General features: G+C 36.5%; 2 protein-coding genes and 1 pseudogene across 5 annotated transcripts in view; 2 read left to right on the plus strand and 1 right to left on the minus strand.

Moving 5' to 3' along the window:
- The window catches only part of LOC135200004 (glycogenin-1-like), a 247,778-nt gene that overhangs the window by 188,317 nt on the left and 40,309 nt on the right, over positions 1-19,152 (minus strand). The window lies entirely within an intron of this gene.
- The window catches only part of LOC135200003 (CTP synthase 1-like), a 155,460-nt pseudogene that overhangs the window by 46,230 nt on the left and 90,078 nt on the right, over positions 1-19,152 (plus strand).
- LOC135200002 (CTP synthase 1-like) lies at positions 586-18,368 on the plus strand. Of its 4 annotated transcripts, none has more exons than XR_010311169.1 (13): positions 586-820; positions 2,621-2,800; positions 3,198-3,367; positions 5,328-5,504; positions 5,709-5,915; positions 6,485-6,639; positions 8,772-8,993; positions 10,336-10,473; positions 10,728-10,937; positions 12,483-12,635; positions 12,844-12,959; positions 13,316-13,433; positions 17,603-17,740. XR_010311169.1 is itself a non-coding variant. In XM_064228203.1 (13 exons), exons 2-12 carry the CDS (start codon positions 2,635-2,637, stop codon positions 16,547-16,549), a joined length of 1,728 nt encoding a protein of 575 aa, XP_064084273.1. In that variant the 5' UTR covers positions 587-820; positions 2,621-2,634; the 3' UTR covers positions 16,550-16,584; positions 17,603-17,707. The 4 variants fall into 4 exon arrangements, 2 of the variants coding, with proteins under 2 accessions (XP_064084273.1, XP_064084272.1); XR_010311170.1 differs by lacking the exon at positions 17,603-17,740 and adding an exon at positions 16,536-16,554; XM_064228203.1 differs by lacking the exon at positions 13,316-13,433 and adding an exon at positions 16,536-16,584 and having other exon boundaries at positions 587-820; positions 17,603-17,707.

Here is a 19,152-nt window from a genome sequence, read left to right on the forward strand (position 1 = left end):
AATTAAAAGAACTGAAATCGTAAAATTGTACTTTACGTCATCAAGTTCTAAATGGGGAGATTTGAGAAGTGGAAGATTCCACTCCACTGGCACCACCACCTTAGGATAAGGACACTAACCTATGGGCAGTCCAGAATCCCATCAAGGGAAAGCCTCTCTTGTTATAGGCCTGCCTAAAAAGTACATGGCTGAGGATGCCTCGGATTATACCATCATTTTTCAAGGTAATGGTATAATGATAACAATAATAATCTTATCCGATGCCCATATCCTGCACCTGACAGTTATGTACAGAATAATTCGTCCTCCCAGGACTATAAAAAATTTTACTGTCTTGATACACAGAACATGGTGTCTCAATCTAAAGGTATTCTCAAAGCAACAATATCCAAAGTATTACTTTATATCATAGTCATAGTATTTGATGTAGATTATCCCGGTCAGAAGGGTTACCAGCAGATGATTCATCCTTGATTTGCAGATGATACCTAAACGATGAACAATGCAGTGACTCTTGCAACTTTGTTTTCTGCAGAGCCATCGTTTTGGGGGAAAGGTTACTTCAGCAAAAGTTATCCAGAAATTACCAGTGATGATAGAACTAAAGTAAGGCGCAAAAGCAAGACGAAAGAAAGAATGACAGGAATTACCAAGGACACTACCAATTTCCGAGATGAAAATCTAACTCCAGTTCGTGGAAGTTATCCCACCATGTTTTCTTCAGCACCGCGCGTCGACTGCGCTCAGTTTGACGAGAAATTGCAGTGCTACTCCTTCCAACCTCCAAAGAACGCTCTTCCAAGGATATAATTTATTTATAGTAAGTTGGATTTTGCATTTTGATCAACCGTAGCCGAGTTTTGTGGGCGTAACGTTCATATTTTATGTCAACTGTTGCAGAATATAGTCTTCTGGAAGGGAGGTTGAGTATAGCCCCAGCTCGTGTTCCATATTGTCAAAGTCGCATTGCATGGCGACCTGGTTCAGGAGGTCGCATTGCCCTTATGACCCATGGACTGCATTTTCATTCTCTCTGCTTAAATAAACCCCATACTTCATGTGGGGTAACTCGAAATATCCCGTTGACAGCATTCTCATGAACTTTGGCTCCGTGTACCCTAGCTCAGAGCAGCCCCATTTTAGGTTAATGGGGCCACACTTGACCCCTCCCTTACGTAATATTTTATTAATCTCGTTCATTCCAGGTATAGGTTGTAATACGATGTATTAGTGGCATTTCTTTTATCAAGTGCAGAAAATGAGCCATAGACCTTAACCTGGCTTAGTAATTTGTACGAGGCTAATGACTAAAAATTTTTTCCATGCAAATAGCATGCTGCTTTGTTACCCATAGGGTTAAATACCGAATGAACCGGCCTCTATTGTAGCGTGACCACCTTCCCGAAAAAGTACTTAGGCTAAACACGTCCTGTATAACCCTGGATACAGTAGTCAAGAGCCAGCGTCTGTCGAACGTAGCAATACCTTGAGACCTCATCTTTCCTTTTGAATTAAGTTTTTTTCTCCCAAGTCTCAAATTAATGCCATAACGATTTTCGAGAAGGTGGTCGGACTAAGGTAAAGGTGACGCCAAGTGGCCATTCAGTATTTTACCACATCTGTTTTAAACATTATCCCCATTTTATGTTTGGGTTTTATTTGTTGTTTATATTAATTTATTCCCAGGTGCCTGCTAGAATTTTCTTGCATATACTAATTGCACTACACTGGGCTCTATAGTTCTGTATATATCATAAAGTTCATCGGTGTAATGTTCAATATCTCCTCCACGTTGATATTTAGAGGTTTTTCTCAAAGTAATTTCTCTAATTCATATTAGAGTTCCAAGGACAACCTATTGAAAAATGTGACTTTTTTTAATGAAGAAGGTATCTTTTTCATTGTTTATTTGTAGCTAAATACTTTTTCTCCCTATATATTGCAAAGCCCTGTCTATTAACTTGTGTGTTCTGTTTTTAACAAATTCCATTAATATTTATGGTTTTCCTTTTTATATTTTTGTTAGTCAGTGTTATTGAAGCAACTGTATTCACTCACAAATTGTGCAAGTTACAGTGTGTTAAGTAGTTCTGGTACAGATGTTCACTATAATATGCAATTAACTTGAAGTCTGCCTCTAACTTAGCGTGCAATTTTTGTAAACTTATAAAGATAATTTGTCTGCAGTGTTATTTAGTGTTTTATTTAGGTTTTTATCGAAGAAGACCACTGTTTACAGGCCTGATTTAGTCATTTTTGTGTGCTGGATGATTATCTTTTACTTAAACGCATCCTGAAATTTGTATTTTAAGACAGTCGAAAAATTAAAGAAATTACTACAATCACAGTAGTAATTACTCTATCAGTTCATGTTCCCTATTAACAACTTGCAAAACACTTGTCAGTTTCATTCTTTTTGAATGAAACTGACAAGTGTTTCGCATGTTGCTAATATGGAACATAAACTGATAGAGTAATTACTACTGTGGTTGTAGTAATTTCTTTAATTTTTAGACTGACTGTCTTAGTATACAGTATTTCTCAACAATTTCACGTATGAAATGATGTTAATACTATAAGTTTTCATAGCCACAGTCCCATAATCTGATCTATTTTACAGGACTATTATCTGCAATGAAGTACATCTTGGTTACTGGTGGTGTAATATCGGGTATAGGGAAAGGAGTCATTGCATCCAGTATTGGAACTATTCTGAAGCACTGTGGGCTACATGTCACTTCAATAAAAATTGACCCCTACATCAATATTGATGCTGGAACCTTTTCCCCTTACGAACATGGTAAGTTCATAGTTTTCTGCTGATGATTTGGTTTAATTTTCAGATTATATTTGTTGAAGACAGACTTCAATGATGTATGTATGATATATTGAGAGTAACGTAAATTACTGTTATGCATTATTTTTCAGTTAGTAGACCAGTGTAAAATTGGGAAGGGATAGCACCAGAATTTAAAATTTTCAACTATTTAATGTTATAATATATCTTTAACATAGTAATATGCTGTGATTGAAATTACGGCTTTTCCAAATCAAATGGCGTTTGTCATAAAAAGCTATATATTTTTAGGTATTTTGAAGGACATTTAATAGAAAATTGAATGCACAAAGGAGTGCCTGAAAATATTTCATAGAAAAATCAGTCTCTGTGGTTGTTGTTAATCTGAAAACCATTCCAGGAGAGGTCTTCGTCCTGGATGATGGAGGGGAAGTGGATCTCGACTTAGGCAATTATGAACGGTTTCTTGATGTCACTTTGCACCGTGATAACAATATAACAACTGGGAAGATCTATCAATCTGTTATCAATAAAGAAAGACGAGGAGACTACTTGGGGAAAACGGTTCAGGTAAGCGTTTGAGCCTTAAAGTCAGTTTGTGATTCACCATTACTTTTTGAGGATTGCATTATTAAAAAAAACTCCTCCCTTTGAAGTTAGAGATTATGTAAAAGTGTATGTGATGCATATAGCAGGTTAGTTCGAATGTGACTACAGAATAGTGAATTATTTTGTCCTTATATTGAACAGATATAGGGACTGAAGGGTAAAGTGAACAGTTAAGGGTTCCAAATTAGTATCCCTACCTCTTTCCACTGAGTGGTTGTGAGTACATTACAATTATACTCTGTTTTTTTCCATCTGTCCATCCGGCTGTGGTGTTTGCGCATGGTAACACTGCGTCCCGGACTTTAAATAATATCCTATTTCGATTATTAACGGTGTAATTCGCATACAATAAAATATTAAAAGACTAAAATTGCAAATGTATACCCAGATATCCTTTTATTTACCTAAAACTTACACATAGCGTAACTATTTAAAGCCCGGGACGCAGTGTTGCCATGCAAAAACACCACAGGCGGATGGACTGGTGGAAAAAAAATAGAGTATAGCGTTAGTCGATCGGACTTGTTTTACTGTGCTACTTAACTTTTAAGTTTTCAGATTAATGGTAAAGTTTAGCAGGAATAGCTTTCCTAAATGTTCTGGAAGAGTATTATCGGTACATATCAGTGTGCATCCTTGAGGTAAGGTGGAAAAGTCCAACATTGAAACAAATTTAAAGTACATACTTGGTTGATCAGTATTTAGACTAATTGGATCAAATTTCAGGATTAAAAGGGCTTGCCTGTTTCAGACATTAGAATGGAGAAAAAGTAATAAAAAGATTGAAGTGAGAAAACCATAAGCAAAATTTATGCAGGAAGTTCTTGACCAGGTGGACTCTGCCTTTGAATTATGGACAATAGGCATCCTGGGTCATTTCCTTTAAATTAATCTGTTAACTCCCATCTTCCCTCATCTTCTTGAAAACCTGTCCTGGGCTAATGAGATTCATTATTCATATGCATCTTTAATAGAAAGTAAATGCTGTGCAGTACACAGTACAAACATGTAATCAACTCTGAACCATTGCATTGGGCTGAAAGATCAGTGGTGTCAAAGGAATGAGTAGTTGGTTTCATTTACAGAAGAAATAATGGATGTTCAAGTTTAAAGGAGGCATATTTTAAGACTTGCTTCTTGTAAAAGGAAAACATTATTTACGAAGGGAATAGATTATTATGGTGGATAGGTTTGTGTAAAAAAAAAATGAAAATTCATGAGTGTTATTGAATGTTTTGCCATTATAGTAGTCCATAGTAGATTATCAGAATATTACCAGGGAATTATAGGGGACTTGACAAGACAGTGCCTAATGATTGGTATCATCGAGTTCCAAGCACTGAACAATAGGTTCCCTAAAATTTGCTGATATCTATTGAATGTCAAAGGCATTGAATTTGTGCAGTTTGTGCTGTTCAAAGGTTTGGAAGGAAATTGCTGGCCACAGTGTCCTGTTTGTTTTGATGGAAAATATCGAGCACATGTTACAGATTATATATTGTGGGCAAATTTTGTTGATACGAGGGAGTAAAATTTAAATTTATGATAGGAAACTGAAATAGGAAAATGATGAATTGGCCAAGACAACTGGGAAACATAAGAAAAATTAGAATACAAATAATATTTGGAGCATGAGGCTGAAAAGAGATGGCACATTCTGCTAGTTACCCTGTGTGTGAAGCTAAATTAAGCCTCAGATCAGTGACTTTATTTTAAGGTTGTGGTCTAATACATAATCTAACTGCATGCATAACTTAAAAGCATTTCAGAAAATTATTTTGGTTTTTAATATTAAATATATTTTGCCTAATTGGTAGAATTACATTTCCTACATTTGGCTACCAGTATGAAAATAAGAAAAAGGTTTGGCTCTTAGACAATCTGAACATATTGATGTTTTTATTGTATTTTTTCCATGTAGGTTGTGCCCCATGTAACAGATGCCATACAAGAATGGGTAGAAACTGTAGCCCTACGGCCTGTTGACGGTGACCAAGCTGATCCTGAAGTTTGTATTATTGAACTTGGTGGGACAATTGGTGACATAGAGGGTATGCCTTTTGTTGAGGCTTTTCGACAGTTTCAGTTTAGAGTTAAGGTTAGTAAATGTACACATTATCCATACAGAGTATCTGTATTAATAGCTTTGGAATTTATTCAATTAATTGTTTTGTTTAAAGATGGTTGGCGTCTTCATAACTTAAGACAATTGAACTGTATGAATGCTTAGTGAGAATATATTGAGCATGTCAAACTGAGTCGTGAATTACTTTTTTTGTATAATAAGTCTCCATCTTTGCAGAGGGAGAATATTTGTGTGGTCCATGTCTCTCTAGTGCCACAACCTTCATCCACTGGGGAACACAAGACCAAACCTACTCAAGCTAGTGTAAGAGAACTGAGAGGACTGGGTCTGGTCCCAGATTTCATAGTCTGTCGCTCTGAAAAACCAATTGATGAAGCTGTGAAGCACAAGATATCTAACTTTTGTCATGTTGTCCCAGAACAGGTAATTGAAAACCTCAAGCATGTAGTATAGGCCCTATAGGTAGCTATAAAAGTCCCTGTTAGAAAACAGACCTCATGTCTGATCGTTAAAAATTTTTCTTGGATCCCATGAATCTGTATGGAAATGCAGCATTTTGCTGGTTTTATAGATCATAAAGGTGTACTGAATGACAAATTGTCATAGGTGTGGATGAGTTAAATTTTTATACAATGGCATTGTAGTAGGTCTGAATGATAAACTTTATTTTAATTTTGAGGACCCATAGTTGGAAGCACAATGATGGCATATAGGTTTTGATCTTAACTTCAGCATAATTTCATAGAAAATATCTGAATGATAAGTTTCTCATCATTCTTCTCTATTTTTGTACCTATGATTGTTGGACATGTAGTCACATAATTCTTACGTATTTTGTGTACAAATCTTAACACTGAAATAACACGGCAGAGATTTTGTAGCCGTAACTTAGGGAAAACAACTAAAAACCGTTTAACTGTTGTAGTGTGATATAAAGTCGACCATTCTCAGTAATTTTAGCAGAATATTTGGTGATTTATTTCTATTTCTAGGTTATATGTTTGCATGATGCTCACAGTATATATGCTGTGCCACTTATGCTGGAAGAACAGCAGCTCTCACACTTGCTGAGTGATAGACTTAGTCTGAATTTGGATACTCATCGCCCTAAAAATTTCATGAAGAAGTGGCGGGATTTATCTACAAAGTAAGTGCAGTTTTATCAGTTGATACCGCATTGCATAGTGTTGCTAAATATCTAGTTTACTTAATAGTAAAATGATGAAAAGTAGTTATTGTGCTATTAGAAATTGGACTTAATTTATGCTCATCTTACAAAGTCAGTTATTAGAAATTAATACGAGTTCCGTTGCAAGATTGACAACCCTCATGATCCAATCTCGGAATGTTCATTTACAATAGATGGAGAATGTGAAGTTTTTTGGAAAAAAAATCCTTGAAAGAATTGTTATCAGAATGTTAGCACAGTGGGCTGGTTCAATCATTTATTTATTTATTAATAATAATTTTGGATATTGTTAGAAACTCTCCATTGATCCTAAGCCATTGTATTTGCACATACAAAAATGGTTAGGATGCTGTCTGGAATGGTAGGATGCTGTCTGGAATGGTTACATGGTTTCTCTACCAAGATGAAATTGCGCATAATAATCATTACCAGTTCAAAAATTAAGGTAGCATAATTTTATGCAGTTTGGTAGTTAACCCCCAAGTCTAGTTTTTCCATGGTAACAGATTTGCTTCTTAAACACAAGAGATAAATGTAAAAGTATGTCATTAAATTGGTCAGATTCAATTTCTTCTCAAACTCATGGTAGTGCTTAATGAAATTGATGAGAATTTGTCACAGCTGTATTTTCTCATGTTTTTTTTTTTTTTGGTTCTTTGGGAAACTATAATGTTGCTATTTGACATTTATTTTACAGTAAGTACTAAGTGAATAGTTATCTTGTAGGATTTGTAGTAAATTTCTTGCAAATTAAGAGACTTCATTGAGTATATGAGGTTTCCTTTATTCATCAATTAAATCAATAATAACTTGGTTCCTCATAACACGAGCACGATTTCAGATTGAAGTACTGAAGTTCCTGGCTTTGTTTTGTCAGTGGTATTTATAGTTTTAGTACTTTGTTTGTTTAGTATATTCAGGAATGCGTACATGACAGGAGACAGGGTCAAATAGCCTGGAGAGAGCTAGAGCTCATGACATCGGGGGCTTGAGTGCTTCTTTGGCATTCAAGAAAAATATGTCTGTGGAGAGGATTTTAATAGCTGGTATTTGGCAATGCCAAACAACTTTCACTTCCTTTTATTTAGAAGATGTTGCCCATAGATCCTCGGAAACTTTTTTTTTCCTTGGATCCTGTGGTGGCTGCCCAACAAGTGGTATATCTCATCTAGTACCCCTGGCGGGTCAGTTAAGTGTCTAGTCTAAGATGAAGGCATGAAAGTAGATTGAATGAGATGACTGGTCTTCCTTCTTTACAACTTTTCTAACTACTCCTCTACCTGCGGGCAGTAAGAAGGAGAGTACCATCATGAGTTGGAACGGACTAGATATAGGTGAGGGAGACAGCCATACTGTAAAGGTAATCTAGAGCATAGGATACTTTTCAGTAGCAACACACTCATCTTGGTAATAGGAAGAGAGTGGGGTGATAATAGATCCATGTACAGGGACTGGAGTTGCTTTTGAGAACGGATAGCTCTCCACCTTCCGTAATGCAGTAAGCTATGGCATTGTATGAAACGCCCAGAGAGGGAAACCAATAGATTCTCATATATCTTGGGTTCAAAGGTTATAGTCCATTGTCTTAGAATACATCTATTTGGAATTGGATAAAGATGGCAAACTCCCTATCAGTTATAGAGACTTACCTCCCACCAATAATTAAGGCTATCCAAATGTTAAGACCGAAGGTTTGTTTCATATATGAACAAATGACAAATTTTTAATCAATTTGTATTTTTCATAACTAACAAACCTGAGGTCTTAACATATAAGGCCCACCTAGAACCACCCCTCTGTCTAAACTTGGAAGATTAACTGATAGGTCACGTGACGCCAGGGGCATTCTGGGAACTACAATACCCCGTAATCTGGTACAGATGCTAATAGTCCCTGGATCACTCAAGTTTTTTTTTTATTAATTTTACTGGTTTCCAGCTTGGCGCTAGTATTATCCTAATGTTAAGACCTCAGGTTTGTTAGTTATGAAAAATACAAATTGATTGAAAATTTGTCATTTTTGTGAAGGCACTGGCATGTCTTATTATATTAAACACTAATTGTTTTTTATTTTGAAATTTATTTTTCAGGCATGAGTACATGCACAATAGTGTCATCATTGCGTTGGTAGGCAAGTACACACAACTAGAAGATTCTTATGCTTCAGTGATAAAAGCATTACAACATGCTGCTCTTGCGTGCAACCGTAAGCTCGACCTTAAATGTATAGAAGCAGAAGATTTAGAAGAGGAGAGCAAGGCTACTCGCCCTGTGAAATATTATGAAGCTTGGCAGAACGTTTGCAAATCCAAGTAAGAACGAGCTGTTTCCTAGTGATTTCAGATACCTGTCAGGCTATTAGTGTCCCAAATATGATTTCATAATCAGTTCTCATATGTATTTTGTATTCTACTCTTTTGCTTAGGTTTGGTAATTTTCTAGTGTTCATTTAAAATTTTTTTTTTTTTTTTATTTTTTTTTTTTTTGTAGATGGTACTGGTTTATTGCAAACTTCCACTCACTTTGTGCCATTCACTCTTCATATGTTCTCTCATATTTTCCTAGCAAACTGTCCAACTTCAACATATACTTTACTCTTATTTTTTCACTCCTTATGTTGCTTTAGCATTTTAGTTAAATATTTTAACTTCATGATTTTATTAAGCTACTAATTATCACCTTTAAAAACTTGAGGCAAGCCCTGTAGGAGCCAGTAGTTGATTCACAGGTCATAATTAGGTTTGATTTTTGAGTGTGACAGAATGATACCGGAACCATTGGATTATAACAAAATAGTATTGGAACCATTAGACTATTCAATACCATGGTGAAAATAGTTCAAAGGTTGTGATAAAGTATAGAAAATCTGGTAATAGGTAAAAAGTTAGATATATATTATAGAAAATATTGTTTGAACAAATGCATTATGTATATATAATAACTTTCCAGCATTTCTAGGACATCTTATTTTTCTTTTAACACTAGTTCATCAGTTTTTATAGTTGCTTTTATATAACATTACTATTATGAATACCAGATTGGTCAGTACTGATCCATTTATCTCAAATTCTTCATTCAATCTTACCATAGCTTTCTGTAAGACTTTATCATAATTACTTTGATCTCTTGCTTGGCAAGTTTTATGTTTCCTCTGCTTTTATATTGTCCATCTAATTTCTTGCCCTGGTATTCTGTTGTGTCTCCAGATATATATATCGTATAATTGTGTACAGTCTCTCTCTATATATATACATGCTTGATAGGTGGTAATTTGATCTTTTCTTCCTTATATTTTTCCAAATTTGACAAGCAGTGTCTCTTCAGTAAATTTCAGACTTCTGTCAACTTAAATTCATGTACCTATACCAATTTTAATTATTTGGTGTAGGATATTGACTTTTAGTCACGTAATTATAAACTCCTGGTCTGTGTTAATTTGGTTATGTGCTAATGTACAGTACTGTATACATAAAAAAGTATGTAAATGTCTTAATGTCTGATGTAAAATCAGTGTTTTTTGCCTATGAATTATTAGTAATTCTGCAAGACTTGATGCGGTAGGAATCCAGCTGTTTCTCAGTAGATTACTTCCAAAACAAGAACAGCTTGGGTTAAGATTAATTTAATCATTATTTTATTTACGTATTTTTACAGTGGTATTATAGTTCCTGGTGGCTTTGGTCAGAGAGGCCTTGAAGGGAAAGTGAGTGTATGTAAATGGGCAAGGACAATGAAGAGACCTCTACTTGGTGTCTGCCTAGGATTACAAGCTTCTGTTATTGAATTTGCAAGGTTAATATGTGGTACTTTTTAATTCTTCTCTAAGTAATACTAATTATTCTTCTGTAAACCACAGTTCTTACAACTTGAAGTGATTTATATAAGTAGTTTAGCCAAACTTTGAAAGTTAGCAATTGCATGTTTTATAGTTTCGTTGTTGCCAACACCATTAGCTTTGTTTTTCCTAAAAAATAAATATATTAAACTTATTAATTAAAAGCAAACTAATAAGGTGGTGTTATTTTTCATAAATGTAAATTTTTCAGGAACGTCTTAGCACTTGCAGATGCTAATAGCCAAGAGGTTGCCCCTGAGGGTCAATGCCATGTAATCATTGAAATGCCAGAACATAATCCTGGTCAGTTGGGTGGAACTATGAGATTAGGCAAAAGACAGACACTATTTAAAACTCACGATTCTAAGATCAGGCAGCTCTACGGTAATGTTGATTACGTAGAAGAACGTCATCGACACAGGTATGGTTAACTTCCTTTAAATTTTTTATTTAATGTTCTTATGTTTTTGAATATGAGTTTGTTCATATATGAAACAAACCTTCGGTCTTAACATTAGGATAAACACTCAGTGCCAGCTGGAAACCAGTAAAGTTTAAAATAATTGTGTATGCAAGGGACTATTGGCATCTGTGCTTGGTCACGAGACATGTTGAGCCACCCACATACCCCTCATTAACTCGTGACCTCATTAGTTATTCTTCCAACCCAGGTTAGTTATTTTTTTACCGCCTTTAAGTGAGGACGTGTTTTGCTCCGTCCTTTTAAAGCCGGTTTAGTTTGCCCCGTTGTTTTCAATTTGTTGTTTGGAATTCCCGGGCATGTGAACATGAAGCCTTCTCATGCTGTAAGACTTCCTGGATATCACAAGAAGCAGATAAACGCCCTGATATTTTCTTTGATGGTTTTGACGTCGAGGTACTCATCGTGTAGTAAGTCGTAGGTGAAGAAACTCTTAAGATACGTGGGTAGAGAGGATACAGGTGTGCGGTCAGCGTTAGGCTTATCAGGAGAACCAACCCAAGAAGGACAGTTGGTTTGGTGTATAACGTCGTGCTGCCATTCAGGGTCCCTCGTGATGGATATCTCCTTTATCCGGATATGTACTGAATGGCGGTCGGATGCGTCGCCATCTGTAAAAAAGCAGATAGTGCAACAAGGCAGCCTTTAATGTCAGGTTGCTATGCCTACGAGAATAACATCAACAGCCTTGCACTTCTGGTAGGGTGCTGGCTTCGCATTCGAGATGCTCAGTGACGCCATAATCATGGCGACCGCCATGACGCCACTTCACAGATGTCTTAGATTCGGAAATACTGGTCAGTTGCTTCGTAGAATTTTAGTATTCAGAAAACTGATCAAAGGTGGCAAACTCCCAGATGGTTAATGGTACTTACCTCCCACCAAGAGGAAGTCTATCCTAATGTTAAGACCGAAGGTTTGTTTCGTATATGAACAAATGACAAATTTTTAACTAATTTGTATTTTTCATGACTTACAAACCTGAGGTCTTAACATACAAAAATAAGCGCCTCGGTGGCGTGGTTGGTATGGTGGTTGCGGGTTCGATTCTCTGCCATTCCATTGAGGAGTGAGAGATGTGTATTTCTGGTGATAGAAGTTCACTCTCAATGTGGTTTGGAAGTCGCGTAAAGCCGTTGGTCCCGTTGCTGAATAACCACTGGTTCCATACAAACAAAAAACAATTAACATACAAATGCCCACCTCTAACCACCCCTCTATCAATTAACCTGGGTTGGGTCACGAGTTAATGAGGGGTATGTGAGTGGCTCCACATGTCTCGTGACCAAGCACAGGTGCCAATAGTCCCTTGCGTACACAATTATTTTAAACTTTACCGGTTTCCAGCTGGCGCTGAGTATTTATCCTAATGTTAAGACCAGGTTTGTAAGTTGTGAAAAATACAAATTAGTTAAAAACTTGTCATTTTTCAAATTTTCAAATTATTGTTTGGGAATATGTACTTTTAATAACAATGGTTTTTAGGTATGAAGTCAACCCCAAGTATGTAAATGATTTTGAAGCGGCCGGTATGAAATTTGTTGGCCAAGATGTGGATGGCGAAAGAATGGAAATCATGGAATTATCAGATCATCCATACTATGTGGCATGTCAGTATCATCCAGAATATCTCACAAGGCAAGTTATACTTCCATTTTCACAATTGTCTTGATCCATATCCAATGTATGCTCCAAAGTCAGTTTATGGATTCATGTCCAATGTATGTACCAAAATCAATATTTGCTGATGATATACAATGATATCCCTTTTTAAACTACACTACTGTAGTATTCCCCCTTTTTTTCTTCTCCCCTCTTAAACCCTTTGTATAATTTTTTTCTGTAGGCCGCTGAAGCCATCACCACCTTATCTTGGTCTAATACTAGCAGCGTGTGGCAAACTTGACCAGTATTTATCAAGAGGTTGTCGCATGTCTCCAACTGATTCACCAGAGTCTTCAGGTAGAGCAAGTTGTATTTATTATTTTTTGGTATATTTTCAAACGTAATGCTTCATTTATTTAGTTATCAGATTATGGCATTCCTATAAATGTCATATTGGCTTAGCAATAACAATGATTTAGTTAATGGATAAGAAAAAATTTCTCAAGTACTAGTACTCCAATTCATCTTGGATTACTATATGTTAAGTACAAATTTACTAGTTGTACTATATATCAAAAGTTGTATACTACCCCAAGTAACTTAATGCTATTTTAGGTAAGTTTGACAAAACAATTTAATCACATTCTTGACTCATATGGCTCCCCTTAGGATTTGTTCTCAACTAAATTAAACTAGATAAATTTTAATTACAGGAGATCTAGGTGAGAAGAGTTCAAAGGGAATGGGTAAAAGACAGAGAACAGTTTAATTGGTACTTATGAGAAGCTGCTAAGAACCCTTAGCACCAACTACAGTGTGCCACACAAAGAAGTAAATGTCCTTAGAGTATTACAGAATCTACATTGGCAAATCTATACGTATCTGAATATTATGGTTAAATACTTAACCAGACCACAGAGTTGATAACTGCAACTCTTAGAGCAGGATCAAACAGCTTTTGTTATGCATATATATCTATATATACATAATGTATGCATATTGTACATCTTCCTTTGTTCATACAGGAATTAACCTCTAAATTATGAAGTAGAACTAAAAATGGGAACTTTGATACTCACTGGTCAAATGTTCAAGTTCTCAAGTTTCATATTTGATACACAACATAAACTGGAAAACTCATATACAGTAGACCCTTGACTCACGAACACAATCCGTTCCTAGACCTTGGTCGTGTTCCAAATTGTTCGTGACTCGGAGCTAATTTCCCCATAAGGTTTAATGGGAATAATATTAATTGGTTCGTAGACCCCTACGACCAATATATATTATGTATATTTTGCCTTATTTTACACAGATAATGTAAAAGTCAGTGTAAAAAACCTTAATATATCTAATAATATAATTTAAAAATGGTCAAACTAACACTATAAAAACGTTTGTAAAGTGAACACTTACTATGACCTGGCGAGACTTCTGGCTTGACGGACAAGAGAAGAGGAGGGTGGTGGGTGGGGAGGAGGTTATTGTGCGGAAGGAAGATGTGGGCGGAGGGAAAGTAACCCTCCCCATCCAGGTCGGGGAGATCTCGTTCCGGAGATTCACTCTTCTAGGTTTTTTTTGGTGAACGTTTAATCACAAACTTATCCAATGTCTGTTGCCTTTTCCTTCCTTGCATAACTTTTCTGAAAATGGCTCATTAAATTTTCATTGAGCATATTCCACATCCTGTTCGTAACAATTTTGTCCGGATTGATACAATTCAAGGAAGCACTGGACATCATTCCACTTTTCCAATGCGGCTTTTATCACATCACTGCTGACATCTGTAACTTCCTCCCCAGCCTCCTCTTCGTCAGTTGATTGCTCCCGAGCAAGTTGCTCCTGCTGCTCTTTGTGGAGTTGAACAAGTTCGTCCGCAGTCAAATCTCTTCTGAATGTTCAGCGACCAATTCTTCAACATCTTCGTCGTTGACTTGTAGACCATACTGTTGCCCATGGACACAATTTCTTGCACAATCTCTGCATCGAAGCCCTCAAAGTCACGGACAGTTACGCACTGGGCCAAAGTTTCCGCCACGCAGAATTAATGTGCGGTACGTAACTTCAGTCCATGCGTTATCAATGAGGGTATGCAGTGAAAAACATTAAAGTGCTTCTTCCAAAATTCTTTTAAGGTTAATTTTGTCTCTTCAGTTACACGGAAGCATCTGGAGAAGAGCGCCTTCGTATATAATTTCTTAAAATTGCTAATGACTTGTTGGTCCATGGGCTGGAGAACAGAGGTCGTGTTGGGTGGAAGGAACTTGAACTGAATGAAGTCATGTTCACTGCAGTCAGCCAAGTACGAAGGGTGTGCCGGGCATTATCCATGATCAGAAGGCACCGCAGGGGTAGCTTGTTCTCTGGTATGGTACTGACTCACGGTCGGCGCAAACACTTCATCAATCCACTCCATAAACAAGTTCCGTTGTCACCCATGCTTTTGTTATTGGCCCTCCACATTACAGGCAGTCTGGCCTTATTTACGTTGTGCTGCTTAAAGGCACGCGGGTTATTTGAATGGTAGACAAGTAGCGGCTTTAGTTTCAAGTCGCCACTTGCGTTTGAGCATAACAAAAGCGTAAGCCTATCCTTCATTGGCTTGTGGCCTGGGAGCGCCTTCTCTTCTTGGGTGATAAATGTCCTGTTGGGCATCTTCTTCCAGAAGAGGCCCGCCCGTTTCATCACAATTGAAAATCTGTTGAGCGACGTATCCTTCGGCCTCCACGAACTGGGCAAACTCAGTCACGAATGCCTCAGCAGCAGCCTTGTCTGCGCTAGCAGCCTCACCATGCCTAATTACGGAGTGAATTCCAGTTCTTTTCTTGAAGTTATCAAACCACCCTTTACTAGCCTTAAAATCATCTGGCGTGGCACTAGTAGAAGGAGTTTCCTTCAGCAAACTCTGATACACTTGCCGAGCTTTTTCTCGCAGATGATCGGCTCGTTTACACTATCACCTGCCCATCTGTTTTTCTCATGTACCCACTTCAAAATTATTTTTTCTGCCTCTTCGAGGGTTGCGATCTCATCTTGGTTAGTACTGTCACTCCCTTCGCAACATTTGCTTCTTTAATGGCATCCTTGTTTTTCAAAATTGTCGAAATTGTCGACTTGGCCATCTTGTACTCACTTGCGATATCGGTCACGCGAACACCCACGTTCAAACTTTTCTATAATTTCTTTCTTTATTTCAATGGTTATCTTCCCTCTGCACCCTCTTCTCACCATCACTCTTCACTTTTCTTACTTTCACCACCACTCTTCACTTTCTTAGGGCCCATTATGAAGAAAATCACAAGTTTTAGCGCAAAAAAATGCTAAGCGAATTGACGAACGTCTTGTACACAATGAGATGAGACAAAGAGCGATGCGTGGGTGACGCCGTGCGTGGGCGGCTGGAGGATGGCTGTTCCCATTGGCCAACTCAAACGCTACTCCACGTGTGCTGGGCGATTTCGCGCATTTTTCAAATGTTTGTGTCTAAAAATTAGTTTGTGAAACAAAGTGAATTGTTATTTTCCAGAAATTTCCAGCATTTTTCAAATGTTCATGTCTCAAATTAGTTCATGACCCAAACAGAATTTTTATTTTCCGCAGTTTTTTTTTGTTCGTATCTCAAAGTTAGTTCGTAGGTCAAGGGTGAAATTTTACCTATAATTTGGGTCGGGGATCGAGTTGTACGTGGGTCAATGCGTTCGTGAGTCAAGGGTCTACTAGCACATAAAGGTAAAATGTAAAAGATCAAAAAGCTGTCTGATACAACCTGGGTGCTAATTTTTAATTGATTGTGTATTTTCTAAAGCGGCTGTATTATCAGTATTAAACTATGAAAGCTGGAATTATTAATATGGACTAGCTCTAACTCAACTGCAAAGAACTATCTCAAAAATGAGCCGAGACTCTGCACTGACGCTTTTATATTGTCCTCAGGTCTTCATTACTAGTTGGATGCAGAGTCCCCACTTTCTCAACACTGAAGGTGGTTTGAACTGAACTTTTCTTATAAGCGCCCCCATCCTTCCCAATTACAGCTAATGGTCATAATGAATCTGTTAATGTGAGGATTGAAACTGTATTACTAGAACTTCCTTGGACTCCTCTCAGCTTTCATTACTGCAAGATGTTTCGCAAGTGTGTGAAAAACAGTTTGACTAAGTTGTTTTGCAGAATGCAGTGTAAAACAGAGAGTGGAGTATGAGTTGGTGTGATGCCATGATGATAGAACTGGACTAAGCATCATCAGTCTTACATCCATAAGCCATTTCCATTATTGTAATTTCAGCTACTTTTCATGGAAGTCTTAAACATAATTTTGCATGATTAAAGCTTTCTATTTTGTTATTATTTTTTTTTTTTTTTACAAACTAGATATTTGTGTAGGCACTGCTAACTGCTTCTTAACCTATAGCTGTAAGCCTCACTTCTTTGGAACTGCCAGTCAGCAGCGGTATGGGTTCATTCGACACTGATTTTTGTATAACCAAAACCAATCTCTTGTGTGTGTGGGGAGCAATTGGGATGTCATAGGTTAGCAAATAACTACTTGCTATCTTTTAATTTTCATTAGTACCTTATGGTCTCTTCCCACCCCAATTGTCCATGATCTTGAATTTTACCTTGTTCCAGTTTTTAACTTTTACTAAAGAACAATCCTTTGTGTAAGCCTTAAGAGATTCTAAAATTTTTATTACATGGACTGTGTCAAAGTTTGCCGTGACTTCCAAGTGAGGTGTACTGTATTAAGTCCTCAGAGTAAGCCAACAAATTGAATGAAGAATGAATAGTCTTGTGCTCAAGTGACAAGGTCTCTGAATGAGAAATGTCTTTGCCTCAGTCACATTCCATTTAATGAGAAAATAATTAATTTAGTATTAAATTTAACCAAGTTCATTTATAGCAAGCATGGAATTTTCTTTAAATTTTTTAATTTTTTTTCAGCATTTCACAGGTATAATGTTTATTTTTACAACATATATTAAATGTTTTCCTTTTTACAGATGAGGAATTGCCAATGCCACCCCACTTGTTAGTGAATCAGACTGACAAACCTAGCATCTCCCCTTCAGCAAGACGATCACCGCCTATTTCCTCTCCTAGGACTCCATTGGATAGTCCTTTAGAAGCTTCTGGTTTTGATACTGATGCCAAAAATTGAAGCAGCGTTGGTATTTACTTGACTAGGTTCTTGTGTTGGTGTAGAGATCTCAGTTCATGGTAGTATGTTTAATCTTATAGGCTAATGTAATGAGGTTATTGAATGGTGTAGTATATAAATACATGAGCTTCTTAGTTTCGTTCAAAGTGCCAATTAATCACTAGTAGTGTAGTTTCAGTGGGATGTCTTTACAAATCTCAAATAATATACATTTGGAATTGTAATTTTAGGTGTGTATTATTTTCAAGACCATCAAAAAGGCCGAGAAGTAACAGGACTAATGAACTTAATTTCTATCTTTTTTTTTTGTTTTTTTTTTGTTTTTGACGTACAGTTAACTCTACATCTCTACGTCCGGCTTTGTTATGCTCTCTAAAGCTGCCAATTTTGCACAAGATATTTTTGAAACTGTGTTCATATGATTTAACTGCAGTTTGTATGTTGGAAGGATATTTATTCTAACTAGGAGTAGGTGAGGGTTAAGCAATGCAGTTCATCTCAGTTTTTACTATACAGTACCGTATTCTGTAATTAATTTAAGATCATCCTACATGCATGTGCAATGCTATTTAATCACAATATGTAGGACAGGTTGTGTGGTAAATTGATTAGGTACATTGCTAAGGTATTTCCAGGCAATGTGCCTTGGTCTCAGTGTAAATAGAGTAAATCCTGAAGTTGTAGATGCATTTTGTTGACGTTATTTGTTCTCGTGAAAGTTGGTAGGATACTTGTTGAATTATTTTGTAGACAGATTATAAATGGAATATTTTTGTTATCAGATATGTATAAGCCAGTTAATACCCTTTTAAATTTGATGTATAAATTTTTAATTTTCAAATATGTGTATGGGGTTTAGTATTAGTGATTTTATAGGTAGCAATTTATTCTTCTGGCAGTAAGTTATTTTCTGACATGTTGGGCCCTGCATTTGGAAATTGCAGCAGCAAAGCCAAAATGCTGATGCCAATGCCTAATATACTGTGCCATTATTTTTGAGTAAAATTTTCCTTAAAAAACTGTTTCACGTCAATATTTTTATTCAATTTGTACTTCTCTTCAAGGGTTCCTTTTGTTGAGAACAATGTTGATATTTGTTGAATAATTTGTTCTTTTTAGAACAATTTATGTTCACATGATTCAAGATCTGTGTACTGTAATTAGTTTTCTCAGTATCTTAAGATCTAAGACATAACTCTTTACTATCGATCAAGTTAATTGGAATTCTAGTCCTGTATCATTTACAGGCCTTTAATTATAGTCCTGATTTTTTCAGGTTTTATCTGCTAAGTTATTTCAAAGGTACATTTTATACTAAATAGTTTTCAGAACAGTTATAAAATTATCTGTAGAAACTCAATCTGTGGGTATGTGGTTGATAATCTACAACAC

Source organism: Macrobrachium nipponense, chromosome 26 (assembly GCF_015104395.2).
Source record: "Macrobrachium nipponense isolate FS-2020 chromosome 26, ASM1510439v2, whole genome shotgun sequence".
NCBI lineage: Eukaryota > Metazoa > Arthropoda > Malacostraca > Decapoda > Palaemonidae > Macrobrachium > Macrobrachium nipponense.